General features: G+C 38.9%; 1 protein-coding gene across 8 annotated transcripts in view; it reads right to left on the bottom strand.

Annotated features, from left to right (window-relative positions):
• RNF216 (ring finger protein 216) overlaps positions 1–18,916 on the bottom strand; it is a 161,549-nt gene that overhangs the window by 127,018 nt on the left and 15,615 nt on the right. For 6 of the 8 annotated variants that reach the window (XM_038539546.1, XM_038539548.1, XM_038539551.1 and 3 more), the window contains exons 2-5: positions 18,700–18,835; positions 11,592–11,725; positions 1,272–2,126; positions 238–314 (exon numbers count right to left, since the gene is read on the bottom strand). In XM_038539546.1, coding sequence (XP_038395474.1) covers positions 238–314; positions 1,272–2,126; positions 11,592–11,725; positions 18,700–18,766 — 1,133 coding nt within the window. In that variant the 5' untranslated portion in view covers positions 18,767–18,835. The remainder of the gene's footprint in view (positions 1–237; positions 315–1,271; positions 2,127–11,591; positions 11,726–18,699; positions 18,836–18,916) is intronic. The other 2 variants (XM_038539549.1, XM_038539550.1) reach the window with 1 other exon arrangement.

Here is an 18,916-nt window from a genome sequence, read left to right as displayed (position 1 = left end):
CTTTATTCCCTTTCACTAATTTTTATATTCCCCAAATGAATGAGACCATATGTTTGTCCTTTTCCGATTGACTTATTTCACTCAGCATAATACCCTCCAGGTCCATCCACGCCGAAGCAAATGGTGGGTATTTGTCGTTTCTAATGGCTGAGTAATATTCCATTGTAAAAATGGTAGATTTTGACATTAAATGTATTCCACCACAATAAAAACAAAAAAGCATGATGGTTTACTTACACATTCAAATCGTAATAATTCTTCAAATGAATTATCTCCTCGATATACCCATTTGCGACATCTGGAAATCTTGCTTCCTGAAAAGGAATAAAAACATTATTTTTTTCATCCGTTAGAATGATTTCAGATACCAATAAAAACCAGATGGCAAAAAGTAAATGACCAAAGATGAGAAAAGGGCTGTAAAGTAAGTCTGTGCCCAGGCTTATGTGTCTATATACACTGTGGACTCTAGAGAAAGGATCCTAGAGATTATCTGGTCTTCTGGTACTTTACTTATCCATTCTTCACTCTTTCAATTAATGATGAACATCTCTGCCCAGGCAAAAGGAGTCTGAAAAGGAGTAAAGTACTACCTCTTAAGATGCACAAGAGCTAGTGTGCCAGATGAAAACACCCAGGGGAAGAAGGGTTAAGAGGGAAGAAGGGTTAAGAGTCTGTTCAAAGGCAAACAGCAAATGAGCCAGAACCCACAGCCCTGCATCACACTCTACATCAGGGATATCCAACAGAACTTCATACAACGATGGAAATGTTCTATTCTGTGCTTTCCAGTATGGTAGCTCTTCAGCCCCATATGACTATTAGGTACTTTAAATCTGACTAGTACCACTGGAAATGGAATTTTAAATTTAATTGTAAGACATTTAAATTTAAACAGGCACCAGAAACTACCACATTGGACAGTGCAGCTCTAGGTAATCTTATAAACCTGCTTTATGGGTTTGAATTGGGAGTTAACTCAAAACCTTTTTAAAACCAGGGGATTGCTTGTATGACAGCACTAGGGTATCCATGATCTGCAGCTAGAATCCCAGAGTACTTGCTGGGGGGTTAAGGATAGATTAGGAATTCTGATTTAACTTTCCTATTTTCAGAGTCTTTCTTCTTCTGTTCTATGTATCCAGCTACAGATCCCTTAGGAAGATGAAGTGCCTCCCCCCACCCCCCATGGCCATGATTTTGCACTAAAAGAAAACTAAGTACATTTAGTGTCTGTATGTAATTATTCACTTAAATAAAATAAAACTTACTGTTTCTTTCACTAAAAGTGCAACGAGTTCTTGATCTACCTCAGTAGCTTCTTGCCCCCAAAGGTTTTCCAAATTGTGCTCCTGAGATCCTTGTAGTGGAAAGGCTGGCCCTGGCTCTTCATCATCTATTGCTAATTGTTGATCTTCAAGCTCTCCCAGAGGATGGGCAGGCTGAGGAGAAGAGGGGCCTGGAATCCCATCTTGCTGGGGTTCTGGCCTTGGAAAAGCTGGCCTTGGAAAAGCCAGCCCTGGGGGTTCATGCTGATACAACAATGGGCCCAGTTCTGCTTCAGGCTGCCGCTCCTGAGGAACAACTTGATTTGTTATCTCACGGGACTGTTGGTTTAGGGATTGGAAGTAAGGATGGTCTAACCAGCAGTCTTCTTCAATGGCCTGATCATCTAGGATAGCAGTCGATTCTTCAAGATTTGATAAAAGCTCTGTCTCTGAATCTTCAGATGACTGGTTCTGAGTGTCCAAAGGATCGCCTTCTGGTAAAAGCAGGCTACTTTCTTCCAAGATCATGATTTTCTGCTCTGATCTCGGGTTGACAATGTCATTTGCAGCTTGGTTATGACTTGGTCCAGGTTTGGGTTCTCTTTCTGTTTGGCTTGGCTTAATGAATTCAGAAACTCCAGGAGGCCCAAGATCCAGAAATTCACCGTAGTCTTCCTCAGAATCATCCTGTGCCCCAGAATCAAACAATGAGCTGTTACACACTGAAAAATAGCCGTTCTTATCTGATTCAAAGGCTGCTCTAGACTTTTTAGGCCTTTCTTCTCCCAATCTTTTGAGATCTTGCCACTGGGCAGCTGGTTTGATGAGATTGGGTCGTGATGTCTGAGGTTTATTTGTCTAAGAAAAAATGAAATTTTAATAATGATTCAATTTCTTTCCTAGGTGTATGTCTCCTTGTGTACTTATGTTGAGCTCTGGAGACAGGACAGGAAAGAAAGAAAACTCAAAACACTCTACCCCACAAAACCTATTTTTCTCTCAACATTTCTCTTAGCACTGAAATCTGATTTCAACTGTTAAGAATCAAAGTAACCATTCATAGACTGGAACCTGAGTTATAGGTGAATTATAATTTCACCTGAGACCACTAAAAAACAACTGTATAGCAAAGGAAATAATGAAAGAATGACAACACAGCAGAGGGATGAGGAGTGTTCAATAAACATGAAAAGAATCTAAACTTCACTAGTAAATTAGCAAAATGCAAATTACAAAAAGATCCCCCAGCCCCCCAATAAGACTGGTAGAGGTTTTAGTTAGATATTATCAAGCACTGATAAGGATGTGGGAAAACTCAGGCTATCATTCAGGGCTGAATTCAAGAGGGCAATTTGACCTTATTGATTAAATTAAAATGTATATCCTTAGGATATGTCAGTATAACTTTTTCTTATCTATTCTACACTTATGTATCTAAAAGGGACATATACAAAGATATTCACTGCTACATTGCTTATAACATAAAAAGAAAAAAATCGGAGACATTCTAGTTTATGCCCAAGAAAGTAGGTGAATTGCAATGGATGTCCAATTTTAAGATAGCAGAATTATAGATGCCTCTGACTCTTCTCTGAAATCACCCTGATCCTGAGAAAAGAATGAGACACAGAACTGAAAATCTTTGATGAAAACCAGAAGACATCTGCAATCCCAAAACACAGCATATATGAGGAGGAGCTGACAAATGCAGTGAGTAAAGTACCACCTCAAATTTCAAGGAAGGCAGAGAAAGCTTCAGAAAGGCAGAGAGTTTTCCAAAGATGGTGGTGTGCCCTGAGGGCAAAACCAATCCCCTGTTTGGAACAAGAGGAACCACCACTCCACTTGACAGGAGTTTCTGAGGAGTTCAGACTGTATGGGAACAGATACCTCTGTGGGGGGTAGCCTGTTAGTGACACAGATGGAGAGAACTTTGAAATGGGTTTCTCTGGAACCAGCAACCTCTGCCAGGTTATAAGAATAGAAAGCTAAATAAACTTAAGTCCACGTGCACAAACACCCTCTGCCTACACACACACACACCCGTCTGTTGTAAGAGAGAACTCCTGCTAGCCAACAACAGTACCTGAGCCTTTCCCCAACATAACTCCCTACAAAGAGCCGGTCCAGGAAAACTTCAATTGCATTCACAGTTGAGTAAACACCAACTAGAAATTATATAAGATACCCAACTTAAAAAAAAAAAAGAAATGGCAGATGAGTAACACAGAAAATTAGTACTACCCAGGAGGTAAAATAATGACAAAACAGAAACAAGAACACAAAGAAGTAATAAAATAATTAATCTTTAATATAAATGCTTTAAATCATTTCTGAGTAGAAACAAGATAATCATCAAAAGCTGGGAGGTGAAGTGAAGAAGCCAGGGGTCAAAAAATACATTTAAAGCTGATGAATCAATTAATATATGTAAGGACAGCATTTGAAAATATAAAAGTAATACCAGAAGAACTAAAAAGAATAAAACTAAGGATAAAAAGCTTTCCAAAAAGGGGTATCTGGGTGGCTCAGTGGTTAAGCATCTGCCTTTAGCTCAGGGCATGATCCTGGGATCAAGTCCTGAGTCAGCAGGGAGCCTGCTTCTCCCTCTGCCTATGTCTCTGCCTCTGTCTCTCATGAATAAATAAATAAAATCTTTAAAAAATTTAAATAAAAAAAAGTTTAAAAATTATCAGCTAGAACACAGTCCCAAAATAAACAAAAACAAAACCTTCAAAATGCAGGGAACATATAGTGAAAGATTACTATTAAAAAAAAAAGACTTATTTATTTATTTTTGAGAGAGACAGAACATGCACATGTGTGCATGAGCTGGAGAGAGAAGCAGAGGAAACTCAAGCAGAATCCTGGCTGAGTACAGAGCCCAATGAGGGCTCCACCCCACGACCATAAAATCACAACCGGAGCTGAAGTCCAGAGTTGAATGCTTAACCAAGTAAGCTACTTGGTGGCCCTCAAACATTATTTTTAAAAGCAGTAAAAATGTAAAGCAAAATAAATATTATGAAGAACTAAAAACAAATTATAAAAGCCACCATTAATAAATACCTTGCTGATGCAGTCAGGGGAGTGTGTGACTCCTGATCTTGGGGTTAGGAGTTTGAGCCCCACCTTGGATGCAGCAATTAAATAAATAATTTAATATAAACAAGATCGATTCACCTATTAAATTTAAAAGTCCCTTTAAAAAGAACCCCTAAAGCAAGACCCAACTATATAATCAAGTGATTGGCACACAGTGATTCAGAAAGCACATAGATAAGGACACAAAAGTGGACTTCTGTTTCTAGTTAACAACATGCCAAATCATTCATAATAACCCTTCTGCTGTAAAAGCAGAAAACTTGGTCAAAATATCAAAGCAACATCAAACATCTACTTGAAGGATTCTGAGATACAGGAAGCAGGAGGAAGTCCAGCAAAATGTACCCCACATTGGGATAGTTTTCTCCTATAGCTGCATTTGCCAATTCCAGATCCAGCTGAAAATGAGACGACAAACATTTCTGACATCCTTACTGAGGAGCTATGGTCACCAAAGGTGGAATTCAGAACTCACTATGGGAAAGAGTTCTGAGAAATCCCAAGCTCAAGGGTAAACTGGAAATATGCTGGACCTCCCTGGAAATGAATCCTAGAGTTTAGATAGTTTAAATTCCTCTATTTGAAACTGCTAGACCCTCAACCTAGTTTGAGAAACAAATGTTGGACCTCTTTGAAGAAACAGATCATCCAGAACCTCAAATTTTTCATATACGATGATCACCACTCAATAAAAGTAAGTAGGTATATGAGAAGTCAATGCAACATGATAGAAAACCAAACCAAGAGAAGTTAACAGATAAGAGAAACAAACTGACAGAGGCTTCAGAGAGGGAAGCTACCAGACATGGATTCTAAAAAAAAAAAACATACACTGCATGTTTAAGGAAATAAAAGACCAGATTGAGAACTTTAGCAGAGAACTAAAATATATCAGAAAAAAAGAAAGAAAGCAAGAAAGAAACAATCAACCAACCAACCAACCGAAATTTTGTCCGATGGAAAAATTCGGCTAAGACTAGGACAAATGGATGGTATACAGCATTCTAAATGAACAGAGTTGAAGAGAAAATAGTACAATGAATGAGAGGTCAGAAGAAAGCAGCCTGGGGGCGGGGGGTCTGGGTGGCTCAGGAAGTTAAATGTCTTCCTTTGGCTCAGGTCATGATCTTGGGGTCCTGGGATGGAGTCCTGTATCTGGCTCCCTGCTCAGTGGGGTGGCTGCTTCTTTCTCTGCCCCTCCCTACCACTTGTGTGCTTGTCCTCTCTCAAATAAATAAATAAAATCTTAAAAAAAAAAAAAAAAAAAAGAAGAAAGCAGCCCAAATAAGGCATAGATACAAAATGATTGAAAATTAGGTAAGAAAATGGTAGAGGTAAAGACTACAGTAAAACCAACTACGTGAGTTCTGAATGAGATAAAAAGCAGTATTTTTTTTTTTTTTTAGATTTTATTTATTTACTCATGAGAGACACAGAGAAAGAGGCAGAGACATAGGCAGAGGGAGAAGAGGCTCCCTGTAGGAGCCTGATGCAGGACTCGATCCCAGGACCCCGGGATCATGACCTGATTCAAAGGCAGACACTCAACCAAAGAGCCACCCAGGCGTCCCAAGAAACAACACTTGAAAACAAAATACAAATAATCAGGAAGGACAGGGGCTTGATTTATTTTGAAAATCTAAGTAGGATGAATTAAACCGACAGAAACCTAAGAACAGCATAGGAAGACTTTAGAAATCAAATATAAGTTCTTAAAAGCACATACTGCCTTCAAAAGGAAAAATAAGACGGGCTTTTCAACACAAAAATGAGAGACAGAAAACACTGGAATACCACATCCTTAGTGGTAAAAGAAAATAACTACCACATAGAATTTTATGTTTGATGAAAAGATCAGATTTACTGTAAAGGAAATCCTAAGGAGTGCTCCTTATGTAGAAGAAAAATAATCTGCAAAATGCAGAAAGGAATGAAGAGCAACAAAAATATTTGGAGGAGGTAAAGTGAATGCTGATCATATAAAACGAAAGATTGTGTAGATTTAAAAAAATGTATACAGAATAAAAATATATTTTAAATAGTATTTAATTTGGGAAATAAATAGAGTTAAAGTGTTCTACACTCTTTACCCAGGAAGAGTTTAAATTTAAAGCACTAATTTATATAATGCTGAAGCCTCTGTGATGTGAGAAAGCCTGAACAAGCTCTTAAACTACATCATATACATTAGACATGACACCAATGACAACTGACAAAAGAACAAACTGAATTTCATCAATGTTTAAAACTTTTTTTTTTTTAAAAGATTTTATTTATTCATGAGAGACACAGAGAGAGAGAGAGACAGAGACACAGGCAGAAGGAGAAGCAGGCTCCATGCAGGGAACTCGATGCGGGACTTGATCCTGGGACTTCAGGATCATGCCCTGGGCCGAAGGCAGGTGCTAAACTGCTGAGCCACCCAGGGATCCAAAAAGTTTAAAACTTCTTTGCTTCTAGGACATCACCAAATAATGAAAAGACAGACAATGAGAGAAAATATCCAAAAATCAGGTATAAGGGTACACTACCCATAATATACAAAGATTCAATAATACAAAGACAATCCTGTTTAAAAATGGGTACATGATTTGCATAGGCATTTTTCCAAAAAAGATATGCAAGTGGCTAATAAGCACATCAAAAGAGGCTAAATATGACTAGCCATTGGGAAATGTAAATCAAAACCATGAGATACCACTTCATATCTACGAGGATGGTTGTAATAAAAAAGATACAACTAACAATTGTTTGAGAGAATATGGAGAAACTGAAACCCTTGTACACTGCTGGTGGGAATGTAGGATAGAGCAGCTGCTATGGAAAACAGTCTGGGAGAGTAGACCAGAGTTATCACAGGATTCCTAGGTATAGAAATGCTATGGTCTGAGTCTGAATGTCTGTGTCTCCCTTCCTGACCCTCATGAATGGGATTAGTGCCTTTGTAGAACAGGTTCCAGAGAGATCCTTAGCCTCTTCCACCAAGTGAGGACACAGTGAGAGGTGTTGGCTATGAACCAGAAAGAGGGCCTTCACCAAAACACAACCACACTGGAGCCTTGATCTTGGACTTACCAACCTCCAGAACTGTGAGCAATAAATTTCTGTTGTTTATAAGTTACCCAGTCAGTGTATTTTGTTATAGTAGCTGGAATAGACTAAGACAATAATGAAGGAAGAAAAAAAAAAAAACATGTCCACACAAAAACTGCTACATGAATGTTCATAGCAGCATTAGCATTAACAGGAAAAAGGGGAAGTATCCCAAATGTCTTTCAATTTTGATGAATAGATAAACAACATGTGGTACATCCATACAATGGAATATTGTTTGGCAATAAAAAGGAATGAAGCACTGATTTATGCTACATCACAGATGAATCTTAAAGACATTAAGCTAAATGAAAGAAGGCTGTCACAAAACCACATATTATATGATCCCATTCATATGAGATGTCCATAAAAGGCACATGTATACGGACAGAAGTAAATCAGTGGTTGCCTAGGGTGGGGTGCAGAGGATGGTGGGGGGGGATTAGCAATCACGGTTAATAGGCACAGGGTTTCCTTTTGGGATAATGAAAATGTCCTAAAATTGATTGTATTAATGGCTGAAAAACTGTAAATACATGAAAAACTATCGAACTGTATCCTTTTTTTAAAGTAGGCTCCATGCTCAGCATGCAGCACAAGCGGGGCTTGAACTCATGACCCTGAGTGAGATCAAGACCTGAGCTGAGGGCAGCCCTGGTGGCGCAGCGGTTTAGCGCCGCCTGCAGCCCGGGGTGTGATCCTGGAGACCCTGGATCAAGTCCCACATCGGGCTCTCTGTATGATGCCTGCTTCTCCCTCTGCCTGTGTCTCTGCCTCTCTCGCGCTCTCTCTGAATAAATAAATCTTTAAAAGAAAGAAAAAAAAAAAAAAAAAAGACCTGAGCTGAGATCAAGAGTTGGGAAGTTTAACCAACTGATCCAGCCAGGTGCCCCTGAACTGTACACTTTAAATGGATGAACTGTATGGTATGTGAATTCTATCCCAAAGAAGTTGTTTTAAAAAGGGAGAGATCCTATGAAGAAGCCCTAGTGAGAGCAATGCCTGCCAGCTTCCAGCTGCTCCAGTCCCCTACGGCCCCAGCTTCAGCACTGTGACGACAGCCACACAAGACATCCTAAGCCAGAACCATCCAGCTGAGCCCTTCTCAAATTCCTGATCCACAGAAACAAATGACTGTAGCTGTTTCAAGCCATTAAGTTTTGAGGTAATATATAATGGCAGTAAGTAACCAGAATAATAATATAAAATAATAATGAGTAACCCAAGAAGTCAGTAAAAGGATAAAATAAATGTTAAAGAAGCATATTAAATATGCTAAAGCAGAAGAAAAGCATTCAAAGCAAAAGCAGAAACTAATAAGAGAACAAATGGAAGCACTAGAACATCAATCTCAAAGCAGTTTCTTTGGTAAAGGAAGGAGAAAAGGGAAGGAAGGAAGGTAATGTTAGTTCATCAAATTAGGGAAAGAGGACAAAAACACAAGTATACAAAACAGATGGAAGAACCACAGAGGACAGAGAGAATCAGGTTATTTAATTTTATTAAATACACTAAAAAAAAAAAACTCTAAAGAAATGATTTTGTAGGAAAATATCAGGAACAAAACTGGTACTAAAAGCGACAGAATGGCAGCCCTGGTGGCCCAGCAGTTTAGCACTGCCTTGAGTCCAGGGCGTGATCGTGGAGACCCGAGATTGAGTCCCACGCCGGGTTCCCTGCATGGAGCCTGCTTCTCCCTCTGCCTGTGTCTCTGCCTCATTTTCTCTGTGTCTCTCGTGAATAAATAAATAAAATCTTAAAAAAAAATAAAAGTGACAGAAGGGGCGCCTGGAGCAGCTTGGTAGGTTAAGCATCCGACTCTTAAGTTTCAGCTCAGTTTATAATCTCAGGGTCGTGTGACTGAGCCCAGCGTTGGGCTCCAATACTTAGCTTGGAGTTGGCTTGAGGGTCTCTCGCTCTGCTTCTCCCATACTCTCTAAAATAAAAAAATAAATCTTTAAAAAAAGAAGTGGCAGAAGGTGGCACCTGGGGGGCTCTCTCAGTTCAATGTCCGACTGTTGATTTTGGCTCAGGTCCTGATATCATCATGATTGTTGAGTTTGAGCCCTACATTGGGCTCCATTTTGGGTGTGCAGCCTACTTTAAAAAAAAAAAAAAAAAAAAAGTGACAGAAAAATCTAGAAATGTTAATTATCAGAGAGAAACCCAAAATAGTTTCAAAGAACTGGCCTCCAAGATAAACAACAGCCCAAATGCCTGTTGGGTAGTGTAAATCCTACCAAATTTGTAAGGAATAGGTAATGCCAATGTCATTTAAAATAGTATCAAAGCACAGGAGAAAAAAGAAAACTTCTGAATTCTTTTCCTGAAATCTGACTCAATCACATTTATAATAACCCTATCAAAGATAGCATAGGTACACACATATACCTATGGGCCAATATCACTCATGAGATCTATGGAGAAAACTCCAAATAAAATCTTAACAGATGGACTCTAAGGGCTTATTACCATTACATTATAATACTATTATTACCAAGCAGAGTTTATGGAAGGACAGCAAAACAATTTACATTAATGGAACGAAAAAAATTTTATGATAATCTCTACAAATGCTGAAAGGGAATTTGATAGAATTCTATACTTACTAATAAAAACTTAAAGTAGATGGCTACTTCCTTAACATACTTTAAAAAATTGTACCTCAAGCAAAAAGCCACCATCTCATTTAGTGAAGAAACATTGAAATTGTTCCCATTTATGTCAGTGGGTATTTTTCTCATTCCTATTACAATCATTAAAATTTTTGAGAAGGTATTAATTTAACATAATTAGATAAGATAAAGACAAATATAAAAACTGGAAAGGAAGAAACTGCAAGTATCATTATTTGTAGATAGGTCAGATACCACCCCAAGACAGGTTCATAGGGTCAACTGAAAGACAACTATAGATAATAAAGATAAGATGAAATTAATATAAAATTAATACTAAGACTAATAGACTCCTAAATTAAAAAAAATAAAAAAAAAAGTTGGGATACCTGGGTGGCTCTAGTGGTTGAGAGTCTGCCTGTGGCCTAGGGTGTGATCCTGAGAATCCTGGGATCACAGGGATCAAGTCCCACATTAGGTTCCCTGCATGGAGCCTGTTTCGCCCTCTGCATCTGTCTCTGCCTCCTTCTACGTCTCTCATGAATAAATAAATAAAATTCATTAAAAAAAAAAAAAAGTTAAAAGGTACAGGAGAAGAGGAAAGATGCCATTTACAAAAGTGATAGAAAAGATAACCAGGAAGAAAATTAACAAAAAATGTTTAAGATTTAGGGACAACTGGGCGGCTCAGTGTTTAAGTGTCTGCCTTTGGCTCTGGTCATGATCCCAGGGTCCTGGGATCGAATCCCACATCGGCTCCCTGTAGGGAGCCTACTTCTCCCTCTACCTATGTCTCTGCCTCTGTGTCTTTCATGAATAGATCTTTAAAGAAAAAAGTGTTTAAGATTTATAGTAAGAAAAATTCAAAATGCTCTAGCTGAGGGATACAAAGAAAGGTTAGACCAAATGGAATGAGAAAGTTAGAATATATTAAAAATATTATAAAGTAATATTATAAAATATTGTTCTGAGTTTAACAGTAAGATTTGTTTTGAATTCATCGATCTGCCTATTGGAGTTAGAAAAGCTGAGGTCAAAATTTATATAAAAATACAAGCACAGGGGTGCCTGGGTGACTCAATGGTTGAGCATCTGCCTTTGGCTCAGGTCATGATTCCAGGGTCCTGGGATTGAGTGCCGCATCTGCTCTCCACAGGGAGTCTGCCTCTCTGTCTCTCATGAATAAATACATAAAATCTTAGAAACAAACAAACAAAAAAAGGTTGCAGTAATTATAAGAGTGCAGAGTAGTGCACGAATAGTCAGAGCAATACTGGAGAAATTGAGAAACAGACCAAACAGAGGGCTTCTAAAGCACGGGGCATGAGGCAGTGTAGAAAGAGGCTGTTCTCAAAGATGCAGGACAACATATACACAGAGCCACAATACAGCAGAAGTGGTGCTCTCAGCTGTCCTACAACAAAGCCCCAACACCCACTGCTACGGGGACAAAGAATCAGATCACTAACTTACAAAAATGCCTCCTCATGGTAAGTTTAAGAAAACTCACTTCTGTCAGGATGACATCATCATCCAGGTCCTCTTCATCGTGTTGCTGAGGAGCTGGGGTGACCAGCATAGGAATCCCTTCCTCATCAGAGGAGTCAGATATGGTGATGGGTCCATCTCTGAGATTGATCCAGTCTAAAAGGAGGCAGAGAACAAGGTTACCAGATGGATATGATCATATTCAGTCTTTTAATTCAATTTTGGGATGAAAAGGGTCAAGCCTAAAGCCAAATTCATGGCTACTAATGTGTTAGCTTATCTATTCAAGCAGCACACCCACCCAAGTATTAATAGCCAGGTTTCTGTGGTAAGCTTTGCCAATAATACATTTTGGGAACCAACAGAAAATCTGACAAGATCATTAACTTTTTCTTATACGATGTTTGAAAAGTCTTTGTGAAATCTTGACTGCCAATTTTTAAAAATGAAAGTATGGTCTCTGACCTCATCTCTATTCCTCCCAGAGAATAAAACATTGTTTTGGAGCACCTGGGTAGTTCGGTCAGTTAAGTGTCTGCCTTTGGCTTGGGTCATGATCCTGGGATCCTGGGTTCGAGCCCCACATGCTCCCTGCTCTGTGGGGAGTCGGCTTCTCCCTGCTCTGTGGGGAGTCGGCTTCTGCCTCTGTCCCTCCCCCTGCTCATGCATGATCGCGCTCTCTCTCACTCTCTCATAAATAAATAAAATCTTAAAAAAACAAAACATTGTTTTATTCAACTATCTGAAGAAACTTTCACTCAAAAATAGTAAAATTTTCATTTAACATTTAAAATCCCAAAGTTTGCTTACCTTAGCCATAGACCTTAAATATAATACACATAGTTCATGGTTTCAAACAGCCATTAACATCTATGACAGTAAACAACAGAACCTTCCTAATTTCCTTTTTTAAATTTTATTATTGGGCAGCCCCGGTGGCTTAAGGGTTTAGCGCCGTCTTCAGTCCAGGGCGTGATCTTGGAGACCCAGGATCAAGTCCCACATCAGGCTCCCTGCATGGAGCCTGCTTCTCCCTCTGCCTGTGTCTCTGCATCTCTCTCTCTCTCTCTGTGTCTCTCATGAATAAATAAATAAAATCTTTAAAAAATAAATAAATAAATTTTATTATTTTTTAAAGATGAGAGAGCACATGAATATTTGAGCAGGGGGAGCAGCAGAGAGAGAGGGAGGAGAAAAGCAGATTCCTTGCTGTGTGTGGAACCCAACATGGTGCTCGATCTCAGGACCCTGAGATCATGACCTAAGCTGAAATGAAGAGTTAGATGCTAAACTGACTGAGCCACCCCGGGGGTCCCATCCTTTTAAGTACAAGTAGAGTTAAGGTAACTAACTACCTGGATACAGTAATTATGTTCAAGGTTTCTAACTCTTTTTATTTGAAAAAATAGAGTATGTCTAATATGAATTACTGGATAACACAAACTTAATTTCTTCCCGCCTGGCCCATGGGAATGTTAAAGGTTAAAACAGGCAATGAGGAGAAAATGCATTAAGAGTCCTAGAGGGCAGCCTGAGTGGCTCAGTGGTTTAGCGCCGCCTTCAGCTCAGGGTGTGATCCTGAAGACTTGGGATCAAGTCCCAGGTCGGGCTCCCTGTATGGAGCCTGCTTTTCCCTCTGTCTGTGTCTCTGCCTCTCTCTCTCTGTCTCTCTCATGAATAAATGAATAAAATCTTAAAAAAAAAAAAAAAAAAAGAGTCCTAGAGAAAAGGTTGGGGGGGGGGGGGCTGTGACCACAAGAAGAAAAGATGCGTTATCATTACAAATGTTGAAATTTCTCTATTAAAGGTTTATATCTTTCTCAAGGTTAATAGCTCATTTATTTTTATGGCATCCAACAATTTGAAAAGCAATCTAAAGTCAAGTATCTCACTTCATCCCAGTAACACAGCTGTGTTGAGCCAGGGACAGCAGTTTGCTGCATCTAAGGTCAGATCGCCTAGGTTCAAGTCTCTGTTCTACCATATGCCAGCCACGTGATACTATTACCTAACTTCATCAAGCATCCAATTCTTCAACATTAAAAAGGGTTAACAGTGATAGTTTGAAGGGGAGAAGGCTCAAACCCACAGCCTGCAATGAGGATAGGCAACCAGAAGTAGCTTACTTCATGAGATAGAATTCTAGATTTTCCTGAGTGTTCTCAATCATTGTATGTCTTTGGTCATTTCTAGTTATTAAATGGTTGTTTTTGACAATTTTTTTTTTGAAAATCCAATTGGCTTTACTAAACATTCATGAATTAGGCAGCACCCCATCTAGCAAGCAGAGTGGAGCTCTGGACAATTTTGTCTAATTTTACCACTGGTTTTGGAGAGAGAATTTGCCAATCTCAGTCAGTCATTCCAAAAAACCCACCCTGTGGAGGTCCATTATGAAAAGACGCTGAGGCAGAGGCACTAGATAGCAGGCACAAGGTCAAGAGAGGAAAGGGGTACCAGTTAAACAGCATAATGAACAAGATCCTGGCTGCCTTCTGCTGTTTAGCTCCCAGAATGCTGGCTGAGAGTCTCAGATTCTATACGCAGAAAACTGTAGATTCCAGTCTAGAAGTACCAGCCCAAGAAAAGACCACTTTATCAACAACCTTGGAAGACCCAATGAAAAAGCTGGCTTGAAACCTATCACCTCACAGTGAAGCCTAATGGTTGACAAGATACTCCCCAACACACCATGTATAACACATTACCCTTTAAAAAATTAACGTACAACAAAGCCTATGAACCAAATGTCTAACTCTATGAATTAATCAAAAGGCCCAAACCTGAGTGACCATCACCAAGGTCAGTAAATACAACACTTCCAGCATACTAATAGCCTCCTAACTCCACAGACTAGTTTTGCTTGTTTGAATATACATTCATTTATTTCTGGCTTTCTTGCAAATAGCAGGTCCATGTATCCAATGTTGGGGCATGTGCTGTAGCTATCTGCTGTACATAATCCACTATAAGACCATATAGTGGATAAGTTGTAAATGGATAAGTTATTTATTTTTCTGTCAATGGACATTTGGATTGGTTCCAGTCTTGGCTATTTTGGATAATACTTTTTTTTTTTTTTTTTTTTTAAAGAGAGAAAAAGGGGAGGCGGGGGAAGGGCAGAAAGAGAAGGAAAGACTTTTTTTTTTTTCTTTTTAAAGATTTTTATTTATTTATTCATGAGACACACAGAGAGAGGCAGAGACACAGGCAGTGGGAGAGGCAGGCTCCCTGTGGGGAGCCCAATGTGGGACTAGATCCTGGGCCCCAAGATCAGGCCTCGAGCCGAAGGCAGATACTTAACCGCTAAGCCACCCAGGCATCCCGAAAGATAGACTCTTAAGCAGGCTCCACACCCAATGCAAAGCTTGACTTGGGGCTTGATCCCACGGCCCTGAGATCATGACCTGAGCCACCTAGGTGCCCCTAATGCTGTCTTAAAACATTCTTACACATGTCTCTTGGTATACTCATTTCAGTTGGGTACATTCTAGGAGTGGAAGTGCTGAATCAGGGAAAGCATATGTTCAATTTTTGTGGATGATGCAAACAATTTTCCAAATTGTGCTAATTTAAACTCCCACTAGTAGTGTGGAGTGGGATGGTTCCTGCTACTTTGTGTCCTTATTGGAACACAGCCATGCACATTCACCTATATATCATCTATAGTTGCCTTCACTGTTACAACTTACAATGGTATAGTCAAGTAATTGCCAACAGAGACCATCAGACTTGAAAGGCAAAAATAGTGACTATCTGGACTTTTAAAAGTTTGCCGAGTCCCAGGGATCCCTGGGTGGCTCAGTGGTTTGGCGCCTGCCTTTGGCCCAGGGCGTGATCCTGGAGCCCCGGGATCGAGTCCCACGTCAGGCTCCTGGCATGGAGCCTGCTTCTCCCTCCCTCTGCCTCTCTCTCTATGTCTATCATAAATAAGTAAATCTTAAAAAAATAAAAATAAAATAAAATAAAATAAAAGTTTGCCAAGTCTTCATTTATTCAGTTTTCTTCAAACAAGACATTAGATGCATCTCATAAGCTTCAACAGATTGTATTTTCATTATCATGCAATTCAAATTATTTTCTGATTTCCACTGTGATTTTTTTTTTTTAAAGATTTTATTTATTTATTCATGAGACACAAAGAGAGAGTGTGCGCGCGAGAGAGTGCAGCAGAGACACAGGTAGAGGGAGAAGCAGGCTCCATGCAGGGAGCCCGACATGGGATTCGATCCCGTGGTCTCCAGGATCATGCCCTGGGCTGAAGGTGGCGCTAATCCACTGAGCCACCTGGGCTGTCCTCTTGAACCATAAGTCGCACTGAAATGTACTCCCATTTTCCACACATACAGGAATTTTCTAATTATATTTCTGTAATTGATTTACAACTTAATTCCAACATGGTTAGAAAATATAATCTATAGGATTTTAATCCTCTCAAACCTGAAACTTGTTTTGTGGCTCAAAATATGGCCAATTTTGTTAAATACATTAGACTCGGTTTTCCATTTATGTCTATTATGTCAAATTTGTTGATCATGTTCTTCCATGTTCTATATTCATACAAATGTTTGTGTATGCTTGCTGTCTGTCAGTGAAAGAAACCTGTTAAAACCTTCCATTATGATTGTGGATTTATCCATTTCTTTTAGTTTTGTTAATTTTTGCTTTGTATATTTTGACATCATGTTACTGAGTGTCTAGAGATTTGAACTGTTTTGTCTTTCCAGTGTACTAACCCCTGTACCATTATAAACTCTTTATCTTTATTAATACTTCTGGCTAGGGGCGCCTGGGAGGCTCAGTGGTTGAGTGTCTGCCTTTGGCTTAGGTCGTGATCCTGGGGTTCTGGGATCAAGTCCCACATCGGGCTCTTTGCAGGGAGTCTGCTTCTCCCTTTGCCTATGTCTCTGCCTCTCTCTCTGTGGCTTTCAAGAATAAAATCTAAAAACAAAACAAAACAAAACTTCTGGTTAAAATGTTCACCTTATCTGATAACATATAGACATACCAGCTCTTTTTTGTGCTATTTGCATAATCTTTTTTCATTCCTGTACTTTTCACCTTTATTTTACCTTCATTTTTAAGCCTATTTTCACTGGGTATAAAATTCTTACAATTAAATACTACTCTTCAATTAAAAAGGATTTAATTACTGATACATGCAATGTGGATGAATCTCAAAACATTATAGTGGGCAGAAATGTTCAGGTATAAGGAATATATACTGTATGGTTCGATTTATATGAAACTGTAAAGTGACAAAAAGTAGGTCAGTGGTTTCCTTGGTCCAGGAGTAGGGTGAGGACTGATCGCAGATGGGGCATAAAGGAACATTTCTGGGATGACAGAAATGATGTTCCCTATCATGAGTAAAGGGGGTGGTTGTATGGCTATATTCATTTTTCAAAGCTCACTGAACTATATGCTTAAAATGTGTGCATTTAAATAAATTATACCTCAATAAAGAGGATTTAAAAATAAAAAACCTACAGGGGCTGGCATAATAAGAATTATTAATACAGCACATAAAGACAAAACAACTCTGCATGCCTGAAAAAAATCCTCATGCTGGGTGCTAAATACACAAAACTCATCTAACAGAAAAATATACCTTCAAAGTGAATAATCTCCCCCAAAGAATTAGTTGTTTGGACACTCTGTTCAGGTAGATTTAAAATCCAGTTAAAAAAGAGCTACAACATTAATTTGATATACATGTTCAAAAAAATTGGAAATGATCACATACAAATTATGGCTAAGATTTAAAAATTTGTGCATCCAAAAAAATTATGGTTCTCTCACTACCAAGTTAGAATAAACTATTAATAAAATCCTAAAAGAATTAGTACTTCTTTTGCACTCATAATTTACATAGTTTAACCATTTTATTTTTCTCAATTTATCTGCCTAATAAAATCTGCTCAACTTTAAATGCTCTCTGAAAGCCAAGTGTATATAATTTACCCTCTCCTGAGAAAAAAAAATCATCCTCGTAAGCACAAAATATTATCAATGGGAAAAGACAAAAAAAAAAAGTGTAAAATTTCTTCCATGGAATTTTTTTTTTAAAGATTTTATTGGAGAGAGAGGGAGAGAAAGAGAGAGAGAGAATGCGTGCACAGGTAAGGAGAGGAGGGAAGGGGAGGGGATGTGGGGGTGGGTGGGGAGAAGCCAACCACTTGCTGAGCAGGGAGCCCAATGTGGGACTCAATCCCAGGATCATGATCTGAGCCTAAGGCAGACACTTAATTAAATGACTGAGCCACCCAGGTGCCCCCTTCCATGGAATTTATACTTGGAAAAATACTTTTCCTACTCAGCAGCATCCATTTTTTCCTTTCAGCCTAGGTGTAAATGTGAATTAGGATTTGACTGGAAACTCCATATGCATTTAGGAATGTTACAGAAATGCAAGCTCCCTTCCCTTTATGAATCAATGAACTTCCCCAAATTTTAAGCACTGTAAAATCAAAGAATACATGTTCTAAAATTCCCTATAAGGCAACCAGAATCTTCTGGCAAAAAATAAATCAAGCATCATACTAGGGGGCAAAAATGCTATAGTAGCACTTTCAGATCATACAGACCTGAAGGAGCACTTCTTTGAAGATCTTATTCCTTCAAAAACAGAACTGCCAGTTTCCATACTCCCACCCCTTAAGAGCCAATGACTACACATTCACAGCTCATTTTGGCTTGTTCATTAATAGCTTATTAACTTTTTAAAAGATTTTATTTATTTATTCATTAGAGACACAGAGACAGAGAGAGAGAGAGGCAGAGAGACAGGCAGAGGGAGAAGCAGGCTCCATGCAAGGAGCCTGATGTGGGACTTGATCCCGGGACTCCAGGATCACACCCTGGGCTGAAGGCAGGCGCTAGACCACTAAGCCACCCAGGGATCCCAGCTTATTAATTTTTAATTTAATTTTTAAACTTCATTCATACCAGTATATATCACCATTTGACACAAAATTCTAGTCTCATGAGTCCAATACACCAGATGTTCTAAGGTCCAAAAAATGAAGTATCTCTAGGTTCCTCATAGTGCAAAACAGATTCATTTCAAAGGAACTATGACTGTACCATAACGAGAAAAAGCAATGATGAAAGGGAAAAAGAACACTTACCTCGTCCCCTGTGGCAGTGAAAGTTGTTCAAATGAATGACCTCTTCATTATTGTTTCCCTCTGCCATTTTCAAATGCAGACATACACGTATGTGTTTACTAATATTTAAACATGGTAAGTATCTGTTCGAAAGGATCTGAAAAAGAAAAAAAAAACCTTAAGAATGCGGACTGTCAAAACTCTTCCCATGTATTTGGTGAAGGGCATTCTAAGTGAT

This window comes from Canis lupus, chromosome 6 (genome assembly GCF_011100685.1).
Source record: "Canis lupus familiaris isolate Mischka breed German Shepherd chromosome 6, alternate assembly UU_Cfam_GSD_1.0, whole genome shotgun sequence".
Classification (NCBI taxonomy): Eukaryota; Metazoa; Chordata; class Mammalia; order Carnivora; family Canidae; genus Canis; species Canis lupus.
Note: the sequence above shows the minus strand (reverse complement) of the source record. Positions and strands in the feature narration are given on the sequence as shown.